Genomic DNA, 20,892 nt, shown 5'->3' with positions numbered 1-20,892 from the left:
TTATTTAATCAAATTGATCAGACACACCTCCTTAGCAAAAAAATGCTCTATATGAACAATAGCCGACTTTTTCGCTTTTCTTTCGCCTCGTTTGCCGTCTCTATCGTATTCTCGCTGGTCTTGTAGTCGATTGAGCGCAAGTTACGTGCAGCTTTCGTCGATGCGATTCGTTTTTACAGCGTACCTAAGTGGAAAAACGATCAATCGTCGTAGATTAGGCACTAAAGGCTACTCGAACCAACCCCGCAGCGTCGTCCGCGATCGAAAACGGCGCGCGAGACGCGCAAGTCTCGCGGTGGCGTCGATCGACGCCCGATCGCCATTTCTTAGCTAGTGTACCTGGCTTGTTCTTCGACATCTGGAAGGTCGACGATAGCGTGAAGAAGAGAAAAGGCGTCCAGGCGGCCACGAGGCTTATCGTCGCCATCTTTGAGCCTTGAGGCGTCAATTGCTGACTAATCAATAGCCAAACCGGTTTATAAATTCGCACCTATTCGTTTTCCACCATTCAGAGCGCTAGGTGAGTCACACGTGACCTCCACGGACCAATGAGCGCGCTGGGCGGAGCTACACGATTGAAAAGCGAAGAGCACACCGATTTCCCCTCAGTTGCGGCTGAGGGTGGATGCGGCGTGGTTCGCTACGTCTCGTTCTTGAACGGACCGGCTCGGGGGAAGGCAAAAGGCAAGTCTGGGTGTCGGATCAGCGTGGCCCACGGATAATCCGTGCCGGAGCCTGTAAGCAGGGCGAAGGGGGGCTTCGGCCTCGGTGCGCGCACTGAGCATAACGATCGCCAATGTCTTATTGCGCCAACAAGCACGAACCGCGCTAGGCAGAGTGGTTACGGCTTGGAGGGGGTGTTCAATACGGTCTGGTTGCCGGCACTTTTCTCACCCGGCGGCGCGATTAGACGGAGGATGATCCGGCTCAGGTGAAGGCATTTCGGGCATTGCACTGTCTTTCTTGTCGGCCTCTACAAACAGTGGTCGGCCGTTCTCCACTTCCAGTAGCCCCGGTTCTTCCCAGGAGCACATACCGAAGGGTTTGCTGTACCACCGCGCCGGGGGACTTCGGTATTAGGGACCGACTCTCATCCAGGCGGGTACACGTGGGGTGGCCGATGACGCGCAACTCACCCGACAATTTTTGGAAGGGAGTCATCGCTTTGCGAAGACTTCCCTGGGCTACGAAGCGTCCGAACCTCCGCGCGGTGTAGCCTGGGTTACGCTAATACGGACGCAAACCAAAAGGTACGTACAACGATTATTTTACAGTGACTAATACCATTTTTTTAGGTCGCGCGCTGAAGAAAAGTGATGGACGAAGTCACGAAGTCAGAAGGAGAGAAGTAAGGCAATTGGACACGTTAGATTTTCACGAGAATGATTTTTTGTACTGCCTGCGTCTGTGGAAATAAAATATGAGCAAATTGAGCGTGTGGCCGTCGTGTATATCTGCCCTTCACGTCCTTCAGTCTCTCTTTCTGCCGTCCATCGATCTGATTTAGCGAGAGTCGGTTTGTACTACAGAGAAATTAATCTAGGAGATGCTACATCAATCACAAAAAAGTACAAATATTCATAAAAACGTAGGGTTCATCCAAAACTGAAGTAAAATAAAAGACTATGTCATAGGGGGAAGGCTACAAGCTATGGTTCTCAATTCAATCAGATTCGTTTCCCGTTAGTGTGAGTATAATGTCGTCGAACATTGGACGATTCTGGGGATCGAATTGTGTGCATTTCGTCATGAGATCGTCGAAGAACGGTGGAACATTGAGTGCTTCGCCTTCCGGAAGTTTCTCTCCAGTTTTGACAAGAAAGCGAATAGTATCTCTATCCGTACCTAAAGGCAAATAACTACAGTAGTACCCAAGGCCAATGAAAACTAAGAATCAATTGACCTTGATAGGGATGCTGCCTTTCTCGTATTTCCCAGAGCAAAACTCCGTAGCTATAAACGTCAGATTTTTTCGCCAAAACTTTTCTCACAACCTCGTCGTCTCCAGCGCCGTACGGACGACGGGAATATCGCTCCGGAGCAATGTGAGTGACTGTGCCAGACGGAACGGAATCCTTTTGCCGAACTATCGTAATTGAACTGATGCCAGACATTTTCGAAAGTCCAAAATCAGCAACCTGAAATAATATTGATTAAATTATTATTTTTTTATTTGATTTCTAATCTACCTTGCATATAAATTGATCTTCTCTTTCGTCTGGAATGCGCTCGACCAAGACGTTCTCCGCTTTCAAGTCGTAGTGAATGACTGGTGGATGATTGGAGTGAAGATGAAGCATCCCCTTAGCAATTTGCTTCGCAAAAGTGACTCGCGTTTCCCACTTCTCAATCGCTTCTTCGTCTGAAGTGAGAATAGACGACAAATTTCCTCCGCTCACGAACTCGGTCACGAGCGCGTAGAATCTGGGAACAGCGCAAAGTCCGATTAAACCCAAAATGAAAGGATTCGGTTCAATTCGAAGTAGCACAGATGCCTCCTTCTTAAACATTTCGTATTCCCTGCAAAAGAAAACTATACGTCATTAGAGAAAATAGTGAATGGTAAGTAGACACTTTTTTGTTCTTCTTCGTATGTCGGTGAAACGTTTAACGGCGACGGTCTTCTCTTTTCCGTCTTTCTTTAGCGTTGCTTTGAATACATCGCCACAGGCTCCGTGCCCCAAGAAATCGTCCTCCTCATCATAGACGAGATCCTGTCGGTCGATTTGAAGAGACGGATCCGAAAGTGGTTCCTAAATTAATTATGCTAATAACCCGCGGCTTGCACACATAATTAAAACCTCGGTCATCTTCTGCACATGCTTATCGGATTTTGACATTTTGTGTTCGATCGGTTCGCTCAAATTGTGACGGAGGAGTTTCTCACCAACACTTTTAAAATCTATGCAAGCATACAACTAGGCTAAATAACGATATAGAAAATATTTACCGTATTTCAAAATATCTAATAGCGCCTCTGGTTTTCTCTCGCCCCATTTATAAGGCGATCCTCCATATCGCAGAATAAAGAGAATACCTCTTCTAACAATAGAGCAGACTGATTGGTGCCCTGTTGGAATGGGCTCATCTGATATTGTAATCTGTAAAACGAACTTCGTCATCGGAGAATGCCCTATAAAAATATTTCAATAACCTTTTTGCACGTTTGAAAGTCAATTAGAATCATTTGGGTCACAGACAGAGGAAACTTGTCTTTCCCATATCCCCACAAGAGAAAAGCAACTGGCCCCCCTAATGTGGGAATATCAACAACAACCGTTGAATGAAAGAATCGAGGAATGGGAGAATCCTCCAATTTCATTTCAATCCACTCCTACGCAAATATATCACATTAATTAATTAATTAATAACAAATCTATCTCGTTACCAGTGAACTGAACACAAACAGAAAAGCATCATTCAACACTCCCTCAAGACAGTCACCGCCAATGAGAATTGCTCGATTGATATCAACTGTATTGAAAGAATGTGAGGATCGAGGAAGTGGTTTTTTTCCTGTGCATTGAGCTGGAATCCAATTCCCTTCAAACAAATGTGTCTACATTCAATACAAAATAATTTTACACGTCACTCACTCTTTTGGATGCAAAACAACCAAACTTCATTGTTACACCCCAAGTCAGGATATTTTGAAGAAGGAATGATTTGAGATCCGTCTGGTATTGGTGAAACAATCGCTGTTCCCCATCCACCCATCATGACGAGATGTTCGTCTCCTTTCTTCCCTAACACGCACATTCCATGTTCCGATCTCCCGCTGGGCGTTGATTCATCACTGGGATGGATTCGCTGCCATTCCAACGTCGATCCATCCAATTTGTGAACATCGTTCAAATAGACAGGACGGCCATCAGACGATCTGTAACCACCACCAAATTGATAAATGTCCCGATTTTGGACGACACCGATTCGTGCGTTGGTACATGGCTGAGGAAGGTCGGATGGGCTGTTGGATGTTGCTCGTCGTTCATTCCATTGACTTGTCAACAGATTGAAACACTCGATCAAATCGGGAGAACACAAGTACTTCTGTCCCGTCGATTCTCTCACCTCTCCTCCTCCCCACACAAGCATTTCATCATTGATCACAGCGGCGACGTGTCCCTCTCGAGATGACGGACACGCGGATGACATTTTTGAAGAGGAGAAACGGTTCGAGAGAATCGAATCGAGTGCTTCGATCAAAACGAGTCTAAAACAAAGGAAAATGACAATCGATCAAACAAAATCGATTGTCGGTCAGTCGGCATGGCAACGACCTTTGCAAGACGACTCAATCGCGCAGGCAACGACGAAAACGGCTCAATTACGATTGCGAAATCCCGTATTCATTCTCACGTGACTTGGCCTTGCACTATTAATTAGTCTCTCATCCCGCACGTGGGGAGGTAAAAATGAAAAATAGCATACAGTAGGACACAACTGTTAAAGGTCGCGACATAAAAAATTAGATACAGAGTATGATAAGACTTAAAAAATGGTTTGAAGGTGCAAACAATTACAATAATGAACCAGACAGCGCTCGCCTTCCTTTATCACTAAAAGGATGTCATTGAACATGGGCCTCTCTTCTGGCTTGAATTTGACGCATTTTTTCAATAGATCATTGAAAAACGGCGGAACATTCGTTGCTCGGCCTCTTGGGAGTTCGCCTCCATTTTTGACATGTAGCCAGATTAGTTCATTCGTCTTATCTAATAAAGAGTTTCATTGTAAGGCGCACTTAATTAAGAAAAGAACCTTTATGCGGACGCTCTTTTTCCCGAATTTCCCAGAGCACAACTCCATAGCTATAAACGTCGGATTTTTTTGCCAAATCCATCCTTATGATTTCGTCGTCTCCATCGCCGTACGGATAATCAGAATATCGCTCTGGAGCGATGTGAGTGACCGTGCCAGACGGAACGGACCCCTCTCGCCGCTTAGTTGTCACCGAGCTGACGCCAGACATTTTTGAAAGACCAAAATCAGCAACCTAAAAATATTATTAACGGAAATAACTTGAATATTTATTAATCTACCTTGCAAATAAATTTAGCTTCTTCTCTGCCTGGAATGATCTTGACCAAGACGTTCTGCGCTTTCAAGTCGTAGTGAATCACCGGTGGATGATTGGAGTGGAGATGAAGCATTCCCACAGCGATTTGCATCGCGAACGAAACCCGCGTTTTCCATTTCTCAACGGCTTCTTCGTGCTCGACTGATTTAAGAAAATCAGACAAATTTCCTCCGCTCACGAACTCCGTCACGAGCGCGTAGAATCTGGGAACAGCGCAAAACCCAATCAGACGCAAAATGAACGGATTCGGTTTGATTCCGAAGAGCACAGCTGCCTCCTTCATGAACAATTCTCTACAAAAGAAAAACCAACATTCCCATCAAAAAAATTCGGTATCAATTCAACACTTGTCTGTTTTTCTTCGTATATCCACAAAAACTTTGACGGCGACGATCTTCTCTTCTCCGTCTTTTTTCAGCGTTGCTTTGAATACATCACTGAAGCCTCCTTGGTCAACGATATCATTATCCTCGTCATAGACAAGATCCTGTCGGTTGATTTGAAGAGACGGATCCAAAAGATGGTCCTAAAATATTGAATAATTATGCTAATAACCCGTGGCTTGCACACACAATTAAAACCTCGGTCATCTTCTGTGCATGCTTATCGGATTTTGAAATTTCGTGTTCGATCGGTTCGCTCAAATTGTGACGGAGAAGTTTCTCGCCAACACTTTTTAAATCTATGCAATCAATAAAATTAGGCTTAAAATAATATAAAAATTATTTACCATATTTCAAAATGTCTAAAAGCGCTCCTGGTTTGCTCTTGCTATATTCATAGAATGATCCTCCATATCGCAGAATAAAGAGAAGACCTCTTCTAACAATAGAGCAGACTGATTGTTCTCCTGTTGGAATGGGCTCATCTGATATTGACAGCTGTCAAATTAATGAACTTTGTCATCGTAGAATGTCATATGAAAATATTTCAATTACCTTTTTGCACTTTTGAAAGTCAATTAGAATCATTTGGGCCAGAGACAGAGGAAACTTGTCTTTCCCATATCCCCACAAGAGAAAAGCAACTGGCCCCCCTAATGTGGGAATATCAACAACAACCGTCGAATGGGAGAATCGAGGAATGAGATGATCATCCAATTTCATTTCAATCCACTCCTACGCAAATAAATCACATTAATTAATTATTTAATTAACTAATAACAAACCTATCACATTACCAGTGAAGTGAACATGAACAGAAAAGCATCTGGAAACACTTCCCCACGACCGCCACCACCAAAGAGAATTGCTCGATTAAAATTGACTGTAGTGAAGGAATGTCCGGATCGAGGAAGTGGTTTTTTTCCTGTGCATTGAGCTGGAATCCAATTCCCTTCAAACAAATGTCTACATTGAATTCAAAATATTTTTACACGTCACTCACTCCTTCGGATGCAAAACAACCAAACTTCATTGTTGTACCCCAAGTCAGGATATTTTGAAGAAGGAATGAATTGAGATCCGTCTGGTATGGGTGAAACAATCGTTGTTCCGAATCCGCCCATCATGACGAGATGTTCGTCTCCTTTCTTCCCTAACACGCACATTCCATGGTCCCTTCTCCCGCTGGGCGTTGATTGGTCATTGGAATGGATTCGTTGCCATTCCAACGTCGATCCATCCAATTTGTGAACATCGTTCAAATAGACTTCACGGCCATCAGACGAGAAGGTGAAACCACCAAATTGATAAATGTCCCGATTTTGGACGACACCGATTCGTGCGTCGAGACACGGATGAGGAAAGTCGGATGGGCTGTTGGATGTTGCTCGTCGTTCATTCCATTCATTCGTCGAAAGATTCAAACACTCCATCAAATCGGGAGAACACGCGTACTCCTCTCCCGTCGATTCTCTCACCGCTAGTCCTCCCCACACAAGCATTTCATCATTGATCACGGCGGCGACGTGTCCATATCGAGATGATGGACAAGCGGATGACATTATCGAAGAGGAGAAACGGTTCGAGAGAATCGAATCGAGTGCTTCGATCAAAACGAGTCTAAAAGAAAAGGAAATGACAATCGATCAAACAAAATCGATTTTTGGCATAGCAATGACCTTTGCAAGACGACTCAATCGCGCATGCAACGACGAAAACGGTTCAAAAACGACAATTACGATGACGAAATCCCGTATTCAGTCTCACGTGACTTAGACCACACAAACACACTAATTTACATATTAATTAGTCTCTACTCTTCCAACAATACCTAAATACGTTCTATAAAATGACTGGGAGCACATATGGGCCTATCAAGTAAACACTTCGATTTGAATTATGCATTTCGTCCAATAACTTCAATTCCAGCGTTTCAAACGACGGCCGATATTGTGGACGGCACTGTTCCATCACCTTCCTTAATTCCAGTGAGACCTCTGAGACAATTTCTTTTCATCTCCCTAAACAACCCAAATAAAAGAAGAGTATTTTATTAGAAAGGGTATCAGGATTACGGAAGCGTTATCCGCTTTGATAGGGGCGTTCCTCTTTTATTGATAATGACGTCATTGTCAAAAGCAACTCACAGGATCCACTTTGATTGAGGTGAAGACGAGGCTACTTAATGAATCTCTTTGTCCTCCTCCAGGACCTCTGCCTTTCTTTCCTTTCAGTTGCTGCTCCCGTTTTTGAATGCATTCACTCAATTCATGCGTCTAGTGGTAAGGAATATTAAGCCATAGAAAATATACAATGTAAATGTTACTTCTTTCTCTGGTTTTTAATCAGGATTTTTCTCGTACTCCTCACAACGATCCTAAAGAAGAAAATCAATTATTAAATGGCTCAGGTGTGGATTAAATATTTACTTTATAGAATTGTTGCTGTTGATGCAGCATTCGTTCGATTGTCGCACTGGCAACATTCCTTTGTCCAGAGACGCGATCCTGGGAATTTTTCTCCACTAAACAAACAGCAATGACGTCAAAATATGTATTAGGAAATATTTTCTCTAAGCTTACTGTGCGTCACTGCTTCGACACCGTTCGTTCGACGAGCGAACGTTGCTCTTCTTTGCTTTTCGAATAGGAAGGAGAGACCAGTTCCCCCCGAGCGCTGCTGCATCTCTTCGGACGAGACGGGGTCCCCGTCTCTAGATCTCTGCGAGACGGTGTGGTAAATGCAAGTGACGCGAATGACAACGTCGTCTTACGTGAATGGGGATTACGCTGAAACAGGGAGAGAAACCCTGACGCTGAAAAAAATAGTCTGCTAACGCGCGCTGAGAATAAATGCGAGAATGAATAAACCATTCAAACGAACGTAGCTAGACCTAACGAACAAGTTCTCAAAAAAAGAAGACATGCAAGAAACGTGTGAAAAGCAAACAAGTACGCTGTGTTAATTGTTAGCTTACATAAATGACTCCATTCAGCTTTCGGAGCTGTGCTGCTCAGCTTTCTTTTGACTGAAACATGGCAAAGATGCCGTCATGAAGAAGAACTTTAATGACGCTGATCACATTCTGAAGGTCCGTTTTGAAATCCACCGTGGATGCATCTGCGACGCCTACATAGGCGCCTAGTTTCCGTATTCGTGACGGCTTCACTGGCTTAGGAACTCTCTGTTGATAACTCTTCGGGAGCATCTTGTGTATTTCGTAGTAGAACGTGCTTGGCTCATTTTGCGTTGTGAGACGTTCTTCTTTCGACATTTTCACTCGCCCTTCAAGAGCCGTTTTGACCTTCTCCATGACCTTGTTCATCATTTCGCTGCTTTTTGTTGCAGTATCAGCATCTTTACCAACGGCGTCCGATAAGTTGATGACGTCTCGAGCCACATAGAGAGCTTCGACTTCTGCGTTTGCTCCTCGAGTTTTCGCTTCGACGATCAAACTGTCGACGTAATCGAGAATGCCTTTGGGGTTATGACGCAGTGCAATAACACAGAGCTGCTTGTGAAGATCGTGCATGCTATGCAGACTTGCCAGAATGGTTTTCTGTTCTCTGATGAACTCATTGATAAGTGTGAGAACAGCTGATTCAACACTTCTTCCGTTGTCGCTCCACTCAGCGATGATGTCTTCATTGCGCCTTTCAACCAATTTGTCAACGGTTACATAATAAAATGTGTCATCACGATGTGCATTCCACTTGCATTTGCGCGGACATTCCGTGCAATGGCCGTTACCATCCATTGCCCAGCAGCCCTTTTTTTCATTTCCTACAATGAAACATACTTTGTGGCATGTGTTGTTGCAGACATTGCACAAAGTGGTGTGGGAGCCGGAAGCAAGATCCTCTCTTTTGGTTTCGGGAACAGATACTTGAATTAATGCGTTTGGAGGAGCTGTGATACTGAGTTTCATGATGTCCAAGTCAGCGCTGATTTTGTTACCGCGGTTTACAGAATTGATGATGGAGCCGCGGAGAAAAGACAGGTGCCCGTTCAACTTCGTACGCTCTTCTGTTACTTTCGCGCTCTGTCCTGCAGGAACAGCCACGAGGTGCTGAATGGCTTCAAACATTCTTTCATTTCCGGCTTCGTACAGGCGCCAATATAACTGATTAAACTCTTCGCTGTCACCTTGCTTGGACTCTAACGTTGCCGCTTCGCCAGCACACACAAATGAAGCGTTGTTAATCTTGACGCTCTGATGTAAAGGCACCTTCACTTCATCGAGTGCGAGCAAAGCGGGTGGCTTTGCGGCGTCAGCAAACGTCAGTAGCGCTATGATGTTGTCTTTCACGTTTTTTCCAAACTGGTGTAGGATATTGTGTAGGACAGCTTTCGTCTTTGGACCGCAACGATTCTCGGTGGCACGCATCGCAAGGGCGACGCAGTCAATTTTGGTAATAAGCTGGAAGAGCGCCCTGTACGTTCGAGCAACGTACTCGTCGGCTTCGATACCCTCCGTATCGCCGAAACCAGGACTGTCAATCAGGTAGAGCGGCTCTTTGATTCTGCAACCATCATGAGGCCGAATTCGGTACACCGTGATCTTCTTCGTGACAGAGTGCAGGCCGCTGTGCTTGCGGTCATCAACGAGTAGAAGTCGGATAGGATCCTGTGGTGAAATTCTGAAGATCCAATTAAAGAAACCGTTGATGTGCGTGCTCTTGCCGTGACCGCTTTCACCCGTCATCAGTACGACTTTTGCATCTTTGTCATCTTTCGGAGCCTGATTATAGGGTTCATACTCGGGCATAACGTCAACCAGGTCGACAGCAACTTTCCCCGTCTTAAGGTCTCTCCTTGTGCAACTCTTGTCTGTTTCGCGCCCAACGACCAAGAAATTCGTCTTTTTGTCTAGTTCCCATCCGGATCTTAGAATAGACTTCTTTTGACCGACTCTGTAGAATTCCACGATCTTAGACACGATAGACGGGGCTCGACTCGTCTGAAGCACAACTGCATCCGAAGACGGCGACAAACCCACGAACTTGGAGAGCGTCTGGACAGACAAGCCGTAGTAGCAGCCGTCTTCTAGGAGCCCTTCCGGAAAGGTAACCTTTGAAGAAGTCACGATTTTAACGTCTGTATGCCGGCTCTTCCGGCGAGTAACATCTTCGTCATTGCTAGAAGGCTTCTCGGTGTCGTCACAGATTTTCCAGAACGTGATGCGGCACTTGGCAATGTCATCGTCTGGGCTCTCATCGTTCCACTGCACGCTGACAAACGGCAGCTCCTCCTTCTTCTCTTCCTTCTTCTCTTCCTTCTTCTCCTCCTTTGCGCGGACGCCAGTGGGCTGGCCGTGAAAAAAAGCTTCGCGTATCATTCCACGCTCATCCACCACCACGACATTACCGCAAGATACAGCGATCTTGCGAGGTTGCGTGATCTTTGCAATGCGACCGATGCAATACTTCATACTTTCAAGCACCTTTCCCTCTTCGTTGATTTTCTTTGTTTCTCCTAGGGTCTCGAGGTTTGAGAAAATGTTTCGCACAATAGAGTCATTCTCAAACCACTCGGCATCGTCATCGTCATCGTCATCGTCGTCGTTGTCATCGTCGTCGTCGTCGTCGTCGTCGACGTCATCTTGTGCTGCGGGCGAACTCAAACACGAAGTGATCAGTTTTTTGCAGCGACCCAACTTTTTCTGCGAGCAATGCGTCTTGGTGTCAACCGCCGCTAGCGAGAGACTCAGGCAATGAGACTTCGTCGATACTTCATTCGTCAGGTCATTGATTATCTGATGTCCATGAGCTTCTTTTAGGATGCGGTCAATCGCTATCTTCTCCTTCTCTTTCGCTTTTACAAAATGACATGCTATTTTTACTGCATTCTCTGCTTCTTTAATCGCATTTCGCAATTTGGCTTTCAGTTTCTGTGTGCTTTCGTCCATGGCTCGAGCACTTCGAAGCCGAGGAAGGATTGTCGTGCAGACGTTCTTAAAAGAGACGTAGGCGTCCTTCAGATGTTTCTCCACAATCTGCACTTGCTTGTAGATGTTGGGAAACCATTTCTTATTGACGACTTCTTTGCTGGTGTAATCAAGTTCCAGTCGAGCTTGCTGAAAATTGTCAAGTACAGCTGACACGTCAGACATGTCCGTTTGATCTAGAGATCGGGAAATACGCAAGGCACGAGAGTCCAGCATATGGACAGGCAAGAGATGCACAGTGAGCGTGTGCGTCTTTCCTTGGAGGCGCTGGGGCAAGTGCGCGGCCTCTTCGATTGCATCTGCAAACGTCACTATTGGATTTGGAGGATCGTAGTCGCATGTAAGCTTGACTTCGCAAGACGACTGCTCCTTTTTCAACGCGTCTTTCTTGTCCAGAGCGAGACTACCCTCGACGGTAACGAGCGTCTTTAGAGCACCAGAGAGCGATCCTTTGATCTTCGTCTCTTCCTCGGAACTCGAACATTTCTTACTAAACGACAGATGGGCTTGGCCGCCTTCAACGACTTTCGAGACGAAGTGAGTAAAGTCAGGATTCGCGAGCACCATGTCGTACTTCAAGTTCATCATCTGCTCCATAGGCATCCACCTCTCGCGAGTCTTCACCCGGCACGTAGCGCCGACGCGCGCCTCGTACGCGTGCGACTTCGTCTCGCTCAAGTACTTTGCGGAGCCCGAAGCAGAAAGGAAAGCGAGCTTGAGCGAAACGGATCCTTCGACGTCGAGCCCCGCTTTCTCGTTGCGCTCGTCGTCGTTCGTCGACACGTTGAACTCGGTGTGCGTGTTGTGGGCGATGCGCTGCGTTTTCTCCACCTCCTCAGCCTTCCAAGCGGAGAAGCCGTCGTAGAACTTGTTCGTGTGAGCGTTGTAGAACTGTCCAAGTTGGAACTCATTGCCCAAAGACGGAAGGATTATCGGCTGCGCTTTGTCAGAATCGCTCATGTTGGAAGTCTTTCTCCGGACGAAAGCGTTGTCTTGCAGTTGACGTCGAGTGAGGAACTTCGGTGAAAAGCCTTCCTTTATAGCGTGAGATTGGGGGCGGCGCGGTGATAACGAATGCTTTCACCGTCAGAAGGACACCTTGGATGCTTTCACTATGCGATCATGATTAAAAAATAGCACCACAGTGGTGGACCTCCTCCATTTCAATGACTCATCATCTTCGTGCCTTCGTGGACTGGTGCACTTCGAGAGTTGAAAAAAAGCGCACATCGTTTGACGCATCCCAGGAAGGACAATTCATGTATTTGGTATACAAAACTTTGGCGATAATGACGGAGCTTAGTCACGGAGAATGTTGAAAGTGATGTCACAAAGAACGCGCACGGGGAATTGAGAAATACCAGTAGGAGTGGAAGTGAGATAAGATGAGATAAGATAGCGGTTGTTGAGTAGCATTTCTATTTGGAGAATCCCATTGGAATTGATAGCTTACTTGACGTCCTTGAGACACTACGTCTGAGGCTTTCTTCTGACTTTCCGTTATTTGAGTTTCTCTTACACCATTTGTTTTCTCTCACTCAATCCCAACACACGAATGGGAAATGCCTTGACCTTTCTCCCACGGCGAGACTTCGCCTCACGCGCGCCACACCCACGACAGGCGCGTCACATTGTATAGCCTTTGAGATCGTCATGCGTACTAATACAGTGCTCCTACTTTCTCTCATCGAGCTTACGGGTTGGCTCCACTTTTCCCGTTAGTAGAGGTAAGGTCAGCCTAAAGAAAAACAGACATATTGGCCGACGGCCAGTTTTAATGCACGTCATCCTGTTTCAGTACCGTCGCTCACGGTCAATCCGTATTCGCCGTCGGGCTCGACGACTCGCCTCGAACGATTGCCAACGTTCATTCGACGAGATAAACTATATAGATCTCATCATCGATCCCAAGTCGATCTCACAAGCTCCTCATCGGAATCGGAATCGTCAATGCATATAAACGCAGCTGCTGAGATGACGTGGACGATGACGATGGACGAATTAGTTGCCGTTTTGACGTGAGATCCGCCCCCGGTGACTCGGTGAGAACTCTTGAGACGATTCACTGATTTCCCTAAGCACTCCAAATATAATGGATAGCATTAGGAAGGGTATCAGGATTACAGCAGCTGAAGCTTTTCTCCGCTTTGATGTGGGCGTTCCTCCTTTATTAGATGACGACGTCATTATTGAGGTGAAGACGAGATGGCAGAATACTAGACGAATCTCTTTGTCCTCCTCTGGCTTTGCTTCCTTTCAGTTGCTGCTCCAGCTTTTCAATGCGTTCACTTGATTCAAGCATCTAGTGGTAAGGAATATTAGTCATAGAAAATAAATATCATAAGTTAATCAATGTGACTTCTTTCTCTAATTTTGAATCTGGATTTTTGTCATCTTAATCACAATGATCCTAGAGAAAGTCAATTATTAAACCGCCAAGGTGATGGTTAGGCTATTTACAGACTTGTTGCTCTTTATGTAGCATTCGTTCAATTGTCCCATGTCACACTGGCAAAATTCCTCTGTACAGAAACGTAATCCTGCGAATTGTTCTCCACAAAACAAAAAGCGTTGACGTCAAATAATTAATAGGAAATTTTTCTTCAAGCTCACTGTTCTTCGCTGTTTCGACTCTTCCCGGCAAAGGCGAGGAACTCGTCAAACGAAGATTCACAATTTTCGCAGCTATAATTGCAGAAAATAAATAAATCAAAAAAATTGTAAAGTAATTGAAACTCGCCTTTGATGAGTTGAACAACGTGAATGTGTCCAGCTCTATCATGAGGATGACGTCACGAAGAATTCGACCTTCTGATTGAAGGTCCAGAAGATCCGCCTAAACAAAAAGAACCTATCGCTAGATTCGCTCTGCCATTCTCTTTCCTAAATTGAACGAAAACTGGATTATCTCCGCTCACGGTCAATCCGTATCCGCGGCCCGACGATTCGTCTCGAACGATTGTCACCGTTCGTTCGACGAGAGAACGTCGCTCTTCTTTGCCTTTCGAATGGAACGGAAAGACGAGATCGCTTCCCCCCGTGCTCTCTTGCATCTCTCTTCGGACGAGACGGGGTCCCCGTCTCGAGATATCTTTGCGGGACGGTGTCGTGAATGTCAATTCAACTGAAGCGAATGAGAACGTCGTCTTGGAGCGCGACGGGCAAAAAAGTATCTGCTAACGCGCTTCCCCGGCTTCCCCTAGTCAATTCAGGGAGTCAACTGGCTGTGAGTGTCTATAAATTGGAGAGAAGGTTTTTTAATCCGAACGCTACCGATCACACTGGCGTCAGAACGTGAGGAGAGTCCGGAGAGTCATCTCTTGTTGATAGAATACGGCTCGCTTACAAAGACAAAGCCATGCAAAGGAATCAAAGGGCGGAATCCCACTTCTCACATTTACACGGATTAACCAGAGCGACGTCTTTACTCGACTCACTTGCTCACATGATCGAAAATCGATCCCATATGGCAATCTTGAATGAGTCAGAGCATCGATCCAGTATCTCAGTAAACGCTTCCTTTCAGAATGTCTCAGATGCGGAAATTTAGACATCGTCAGTCTCCTGGGTTCTTGTTAGTCAGCTAGACGGCGCTTCCCTGTCCCTATTTAGCTATTTAATTAAGAGCAATTTTTATAGGCGTTTCCATGCATGGACAGGTTGTTTCACCCGAACGGATGTTAGTTACATAGCCGTTGCCCGGATCTGTTGTGCACGAGAATCAAGGTCAGTCGTTTGGATCAACATAGCTAATGATTTTACTTCCTTTTGTCTTTTCCGGAGCTCTACAGAAATATGAGAAATAAAGTGTTTCTATAACGCTTGAGAGCATGTATTGACCCCACAAGGTGATACTGCAGGACAATCCTAAAAAGTATTGCAAAATTCAACCAAATAAATTGATTATTAGCATCACTGTACGTGGCTATAATGCTTATGGTCAGTTGGTTTAGGCACAAGACGATTAGCTAGATATACAGAGAAAGGTCAAAAAGATTGCTCATAATTTCGCAGCAGAGAGATTCAATGACAATTTCTGTAAATAAAAACAATCAGTTTTTACGCTTTTGTAGAAGCTCAATATTTGCTATTGTACGCCATCGACGCTGCAACTAATTTGGTGCCACCGAGAGTTACCTTTATCTAAAGAGAAGGCCTACATTCGCAAACACATAAAAAACTTTTAAAAAAGGAAATAACATCGTCAAATACAAACGGCGAAGCACTAAAACACCACAATTAATAAAAAGAACCTGAGAGTTGTACTCTGTGACCGTCTTTACCAAACACTCCCTTTACAAGCCGAGTCGTTGGAAAAAGCCCAAGCGCTAATAAATGACTTTGACTGCTACGAAATTCAGTCTTCAACGCATCAAAGCATTCCTGTGCTGAGGGTCTATTAACTGGATAACAATCAATTAAGCTAGAGCAAAGTTTAAATAGATTTGGACGATTGGCAAGAGCATCCAATTGAGTGCGCCTCAATTGAGAAGCGGGTTTCTTTCCCGTAAAGATTTCAATCAAAGACACGCCAACGCTGTACACGTCACTAGGCAACGTGCTCAAAGTGGCAGTGCCTTCAGGAGGACGCTTCCTTTCCGGAGCGAGGTATTGCTCACTGACGGGGCCAGCAGACAGAGAACTCTCAATCAGATGAGCCGTTCCCAAGTCGCCCACTTTACCCTTCATATCCTTTGTTACGAGAATGTTGGATGGACGGATGTCGCCGTGGACGTAGGGACGAGGACGAATCTGATGAAGATACGAAATACCTGACGTCATATCCATGGCAATAGACAGCTGCTCGCAAACGTTTAAATTAGACTCGGAAGCTTGTGCTTCGTCCAAAACTTCGCTGACTGATCCTTCGAGTAATTCCATTACCAGTTGAAGAGGAACTCCTTCGGCCATCACCGCGCCACAAACCGTCATGATATTGGGATGGTGAAGTCGACTGCAGACGAGAAATTCCTGTTCGAACAATTCTATGTTGCGTTGAGATGTAATGAGGTCGTGAATTTGTTTCACGGCGACTTTCATTCCGCGCCATTCGCCTACGGAAACGCCTAAATGTGATACGTAGCATTATCTGAAATACTATTGGCATTATATTCTTACTTGCGAATGCTCCTGATCCCACTTTTTGGGCAGTCACTTTCACTTCGGCAGGATTGATGTTTAAGACGTCAGTGAATTCGTCAAGGCGTTGCTTGATTTCGTTGCGAGATGCCACCAAATTTTGGCAGCGAGTCAGGGAGACTGCCAATTCGTCCCTTCAATTATTCCATATCAATTAAACAAGGGACGTAGAAAAGAAGCATACCTAACAGAAGCAATTTCTTCTCTTTGTCGTTGTGTTAATGACGCAAGTTCGTTACTATGGCGTTGTGCTGCTGACGATAGTTCTTCACTACAGTTGAAAATGAAATAGCGCGAATAGAAACGTTTCGTTTATGAAAACCTGAGTGAAGCAATTTCTTCGTCCTTGAGACGTTGACATGACGCTAGTTCTTCTCTAAAAATTTTATTCCAATAATTAAGCTAGGGTACACATTGATCCCACACCAGGAAGTACCTGATAGAAGCCTTTTCTGTGTCGAAACATATGACGCTCGCTCTAAAATTAGTGGCATAAGCTACAAAAACGTTGAAAAGATAACTAACTTTTTCTCTTCCTCCATTTCCGCACATCTTTGTCGAAAATGCTCTAACTCGCGCTGCAGCATTTCAATTTCTTCACTTCCACTAATTGAGAGGCGAAGAGCTGAAATTGATGTACGAAATGAAGACGGCATTTGCCGAGGATGCTCCGATTCGCTGTTCATCACTCCAATTTCTTCAGTTTCACTTGATGGTGAGAGACGCGGAGATGAAGTTGATGCACGAACTGGATGCCCTCTTGAAAACAGAATTTCTCTCTCTATGCTCATATACGACTCGTTCTTAACGTCTGCAAAATATTATAATCAAATTATTAATAGTGAACAATCTATTATCATTACTGAGGCGAAGTAAACGAACAACTGGTTGCAACGGAGAGGTCTCATCCCATGGAATTCCACCACAAATAATGACGTCCGTGGTCCCGTCTTCGTTTTGTACACAATGACACGTGTGAAGCCAAACGTTTCCTAAATCCTGATCGACGTCCATCTAAACTAACAAATAATAAATATTCTAATAAAATTTTGTTTTGGAAACCTGATACGTCATAGAATTCTCACAATCCAGAACGTAAACATTGTCAGAATTTGTTTTCCTGTCAAAACAACCACCCACCAGAAGACAAATTGATTTGGCTTCTAATCCTTGTTTTGCTAATTGGCAAAGTGCATGGCCATGTCTGGGTGATGGTATCTTATTAAAATCAATGATTGTCCATGTCTAAAAATTTGAATGTTACGAATATTGAATTGGTACGCAACTCACTTCGTTATATAAATTGATCACACGGGAATGACTTTCTTTCTTCAAGGTTACTCCATAAAGAAATGCTCGATGTCGATCAATGCTTGCTATGGCAGCACGAACAAGTGGTTCTGGTCTCCATCCACTCAATTCTAAATCCAACCACATTCCTAGAATAGAGAATGTCAGAAAGGTGGGGTTTCTTTGACATATAATGAAAAGACGCGGCTGTCTTTTCTTCTGTACGTAAGGAATGCCTAATGGCAGAAAAGAGTGGTCCGTGAGTTAGAACGAACGGTATAAACCCGTTTGACAAGACACGAGTGACTCAAAGATAAAAGCAGAAATGACGCTAAAGTGGCCACTGGTTGCAGTAGCTTTAGAAGAAAGATTTAACTTTCATTGCTTCAAGTTGCTGGTATCAGTGAACGACAATTCAGAGTGGGCCTAACCCAAACACAAAGATTTTGTGCGTTCTCCTCGGTATTTCTCAACCTAATTACTTGTGATCCCACTTTAAATTTACTTCCAAGCCAGGCGCGTTTTATTGAGCAAGGTTATATTGAATCGTTCTAACTCACGGGTAGCCCCTTTCTGTCATAAGGCATTCCCTAGACGAGAAAAGGACGCCGCGCTCCTTCGCCGATTACTTTCCTAGTCAGGTGACTCTTCACGTGACCTACTGTACGGTGGATCACGTGAAGACTGCCTTCATTCTTTCCTTCTTGCAAGTGAAACTCATAAATATCGTTACTCCAGTTGCATTCATCCTGAGTTGCCCCAGATTGGACTTGGTCACGAGGAATTGTCTCTCCGCTGTCTCCTCCAAACATGACCATTCTCGATCCAATCGCACACAAACAGCAGTGTGAGCGCTTGTACGGTTGCATTTGCCCTGTAGGCGTCGCTACTTCGATCCATTCCATTTCCTTTGGATCGAGACGATAAACAATTCCCAATCGACGATACTTAATTGTCCTTCCCTCGTACGAGTAGATCATCTTGTCGATGACTATACATCGGGCTCCCGAACAAGGCGGGGGAATCTTTCGACCTGTAGCCGATCGACGGATCCATTTCTTCTCCGCTTCCCGAACATTCATCACAAAGATCTCATCGCGGGGAAAGTATTTCAGCAATCCATCATACCCACCGAAGAGATAGAGATGGTCGTCAACGATGGCGCATTCATGAGAACGTCGTTCCTTGGGTGGAATCTTTCTTGCGAAGTATTCGACGAAGAAACGCCATGTTTGTGTAGCGTTACCACTGCGCACGCGCAGCGAAATGTTGTGTCTACCGTGTAATTGTGCCCTGGCCTTGTGCATAATATGCGGTGTCGCTCACGTGCCGGGAGACGCCTTGGCTCCGCTGGACGTTACACTCTAAATACTTTTTAGCCTACCTAGCCCTGAACCTGCTCACACTATGCTCAACTAAAAAAACTTCTCACGTCTATCCGCAGTTGAGATCATTTTCTCTGTAGTCCGTGGTCGGTTCTATAGTGTACTTCAGAAAATCGCGCGTATCGCATCGTCGTTTCTGCAAGCAAAATGTATATATTCCAGCATCTATCTCAGTTGTTGCCTCGATCTACGAGTGTATGAGTCATGAGTGACGATGATGCTAAACTGACTACATCCGGATAAGCAGCAACGGGATTTTTTGGGGCTATCAGGCTTGCGTGCAGTGGAAGTCGCTACAGGGGGGATGGCCCCTCTCGGATACATTGCCGGAGCCGCAGTCGGAGCTCTGATCGGCGGAATAGGGGCATTCAAAAGGGTATCACGATTACGGAAGCTGAAGCTTTTTCCGCTTTGATGTGGGCGTTCCTCCTTTATTCAGTGATGACGTCGACATCGAAAGCAACTCGCCTGATCCACTTCGATTGAGGTGAAGACAAGATGGAAGGCTACTTGTCGAATCTCTTTGTCCTCCTCCTCCTCTTCTGCCTTCGTTTCCTTTCAGTTGCTGCACCAGTTTTTTGAATGTGTTCACTCGATTCGTGCATCTAGTGGTAAGGAATATTAGCCATACAAAATATATAATATTATTATTTAAATGCGACTTCTTTCTCTAGTTTTGAATCTGAATTTTTCTCGTACTCCTCACAACGATCCTTAAAAAGAAAATCAATTATTAAATGGCTCAGGTGTGGGTTAAATATTTACTTTATAGAATTGTTGCTCTTGATGTAGCATTCGCTCGATCGTCGCACTGGCAACATTCCTTTGTCCAGAAACGTGATCCTGGGAATTGTTCTCCACTAAACAAACAGCAATGACGTCAAAATACGTATTAGGAAATATTTTCTCTAAGCTTACTGTGCGTCACTGTTTCGACTCTTCCCGGCAAAGGAGAGGGACTAGCCAAACGAAGATTCACAATTTTCGCAGCTAAAAATAAATAAATAAATAAATAAATAAAATTATTTGATTAATTAAAACTGGCCTTTGATGAGTTGGACAACGTGAATGTGTCCAGCTCTCGCCACATATTGATCATTGACCTTCATCATGAGGATGACGTCACGAAGATAGAGAGGACTATACCATAAGAATTCGATCTCCCGATTGAACTCCAGCTCTCCAAGCACATCCGCCTAAGCAAACAAAGAACGTTGATTCGAACGTTTTCGTTCTCTTTCCCACAATACCTTGCTTGATCGATTGAACGAAAACTGGATTGTCTCCGCTCACGGTCAATCCCTATCCGCCGCCCGACGATTCATCTCGAACGATTATCACCGTTCGCTCGACGAGCGAACGTCGCTCTTCTTTGCCTTTCGAATAGGAAGGAGAGAGGAGATCGCTTCCCCCCGTGCGCTCTTGCATCTCTCTTCGGACGAGACGGGGTCCCCGTCTCTAGATCTCTGCGGGACGGTGTCGTGAATGCAGGTGAACCCAATGCCAAAGTCGTCTTACGTCCGGAGCGAGGAAGAAAGCTGCAAAAAGTTTCTGCTAACGCGCGTTCTCCAAGTTCGGCGGCGCAAGAGAAACCTCTAAATTAGCAATATGGGGTGAAAATCAAATAAATAAAGTTTCACATACATGCAGGCGAAAACGCTTGAACGC

The 20,892-nt window shown here is 45.0% G+C and overlaps 4 protein-coding genes and 1 long non-coding RNA gene across 13 annotated transcripts; 1 reads left to right on the top strand and 4 right to left on the bottom strand.

Annotated features, from left to right (window-relative positions):
• Positions 1 to 1,558: 1,558 nt before the first annotated feature.
• Positions 1,559 to 4,347, bottom strand: LOC136199825 (uncharacterized). Its single transcript, XM_065990152.1, has 10 exons — positions 4,281 to 4,347; positions 3,597 to 4,213; positions 3,389 to 3,543; positions 3,155 to 3,334; positions 2,951 to 3,101; positions 2,802 to 2,902; positions 2,575 to 2,753; positions 2,190 to 2,520; positions 1,904 to 2,138; positions 1,559 to 1,845 (listed from the first exon to the last, which is right to left on the bottom strand). The coding sequence occupies exons 2-10, from the start codon at positions 4,153 to 4,155 to the stop codon at positions 1,664 to 1,666; spliced, it is 2,073 nt and encodes a 690-aa protein (XP_065846224.1). The 5' UTR covers positions 4,156 to 4,213; positions 4,281 to 4,347; the 3' UTR covers positions 1,559 to 1,663.
• A 35-nt stretch (positions 4,348 to 4,382) lies between these two features.
• LOC136199427 (uncharacterized) lies at positions 4,383 to 7,228 on the bottom strand. Of its 2 annotated transcripts, none has more exons than XM_065989616.1 (10): positions 7,143 to 7,228; positions 6,467 to 7,083; positions 6,261 to 6,415; positions 6,019 to 6,198; positions 5,811 to 5,961; positions 5,653 to 5,762; positions 5,428 to 5,606; positions 5,043 to 5,373; positions 4,762 to 4,996; positions 4,383 to 4,715 (listed from the first exon to the last, which is right to left on the bottom strand). In XM_065989616.1, exons 2-10 carry the CDS (start codon positions 7,023 to 7,025, stop codon positions 4,492 to 4,494), a joined length of 2,124 nt encoding a protein of 707 aa, XP_065845688.1. In that variant the 5' UTR covers positions 7,026 to 7,083; positions 7,143 to 7,228; the 3' UTR covers positions 4,383 to 4,491. The 2 variants fall into 2 exon arrangements, with proteins under 2 accessions (XP_065845688.1, XP_065845689.1); XM_065989617.1 differs by having other exon boundaries at positions 5,662 to 5,762.
• A 1,088-nt stretch (positions 7,229 to 8,316) lies between these two features.
• LOC136199422 (uncharacterized) lies at positions 8,317 to 14,493 on the bottom strand. Its single transcript, XM_065989606.1, has 8 exons — positions 14,329 to 14,493; positions 14,151 to 14,246; positions 14,024 to 14,095; positions 13,875 to 13,962; positions 13,770 to 13,820; positions 13,535 to 13,712; positions 13,212 to 13,484; positions 8,317 to 13,148 (listed from the first exon to the last, which is right to left on the bottom strand). Exon 8 carries the CDS (start codon positions 12,368 to 12,370, stop codon positions 8,477 to 8,479), a length of 3,894 nt encoding a protein of 1,297 aa, XP_065845678.1. The 5' UTR covers positions 12,371 to 13,148; positions 13,212 to 13,484; positions 13,535 to 13,712; positions 13,770 to 13,820; positions 13,875 to 13,962; positions 14,024 to 14,095; positions 14,151 to 14,246; positions 14,329 to 14,493; the 3' UTR covers positions 8,317 to 8,476.
• LOC136199430 (uncharacterized) lies at positions 12,852 to 16,842 on the top strand. Of its 4 annotated transcripts, XR_010673063.1 has the most exons (5): positions 12,852 to 13,137; positions 13,209 to 13,452; positions 13,511 to 13,944; positions 14,003 to 14,130; positions 14,184 to 16,842. It is a non-coding gene; the product is annotated as an uncharacterized lncRNA (long non-coding RNA). The 4 variants fall into 4 exon arrangements; XR_010673064.1 differs by having other exon boundaries at positions 13,517 to 13,944; positions 14,003 to 16,842; XR_010673062.1 differs by having other exon boundaries at positions 12,853 to 13,137; positions 13,209 to 13,521; positions 13,585 to 13,944; positions 14,003 to 16,842.
• LOC136199428 (probable serine/threonine-protein kinase DDB_G0271682) lies at positions 15,533 to 20,777 on the bottom strand. Of its 5 annotated transcripts, none has more exons than XM_065989619.1 (16): positions 20,743 to 20,777; positions 20,475 to 20,690; positions 20,270 to 20,420; positions 20,143 to 20,214; positions 19,990 to 20,084; positions 19,887 to 19,937; positions 18,469 to 19,829; positions 17,840 to 17,988; positions 17,612 to 17,794; positions 17,413 to 17,563; positions 17,075 to 17,360; positions 16,986 to 17,027; positions 16,872 to 16,925; positions 16,734 to 16,820; positions 16,529 to 16,683; positions 15,533 to 16,476 (listed from the first exon to the last, which is right to left on the bottom strand). In XM_065989619.1, exons 8-16 carry the CDS (start codon positions 17,984 to 17,986, stop codon positions 15,650 to 15,652), a joined length of 1,932 nt encoding a protein of 643 aa, XP_065845691.1. In that variant the 5' UTR covers positions 17,987 to 17,988; positions 18,469 to 19,829; positions 19,887 to 19,937; positions 19,990 to 20,084; positions 20,143 to 20,214; positions 20,270 to 20,420; positions 20,475 to 20,690; positions 20,743 to 20,777; the 3' UTR covers positions 15,533 to 15,649. The 5 variants fall into 5 exon arrangements, with proteins under 5 accessions (XP_065845691.1, XP_065845690.1, XP_065845692.1 ...); XM_065989618.1 differs by having other exon boundaries at positions 17,840 to 17,992; positions 18,477 to 19,829; XM_065989620.1 differs by having other exon boundaries at positions 17,840 to 19,829; positions 20,270 to 20,327; positions 20,371 to 20,420.
• Positions 20,778 to 20,892: the final 115 nt, after the last annotated feature.

Source organism: Oscarella lobularis, chromosome 1 (assembly GCF_947507565.1).
Source record: "Oscarella lobularis chromosome 1, ooOscLobu1.1, whole genome shotgun sequence".
Lineage (NCBI taxonomy): Eukaryota > Metazoa > Porifera > Homoscleromorpha > Homosclerophorida > Oscarellidae > Oscarella > Oscarella lobularis.
The sequence above is the reverse complement of the archived record's forward strand: the minus strand, read 5'-3'. Positions and strand labels throughout refer to the sequence as shown.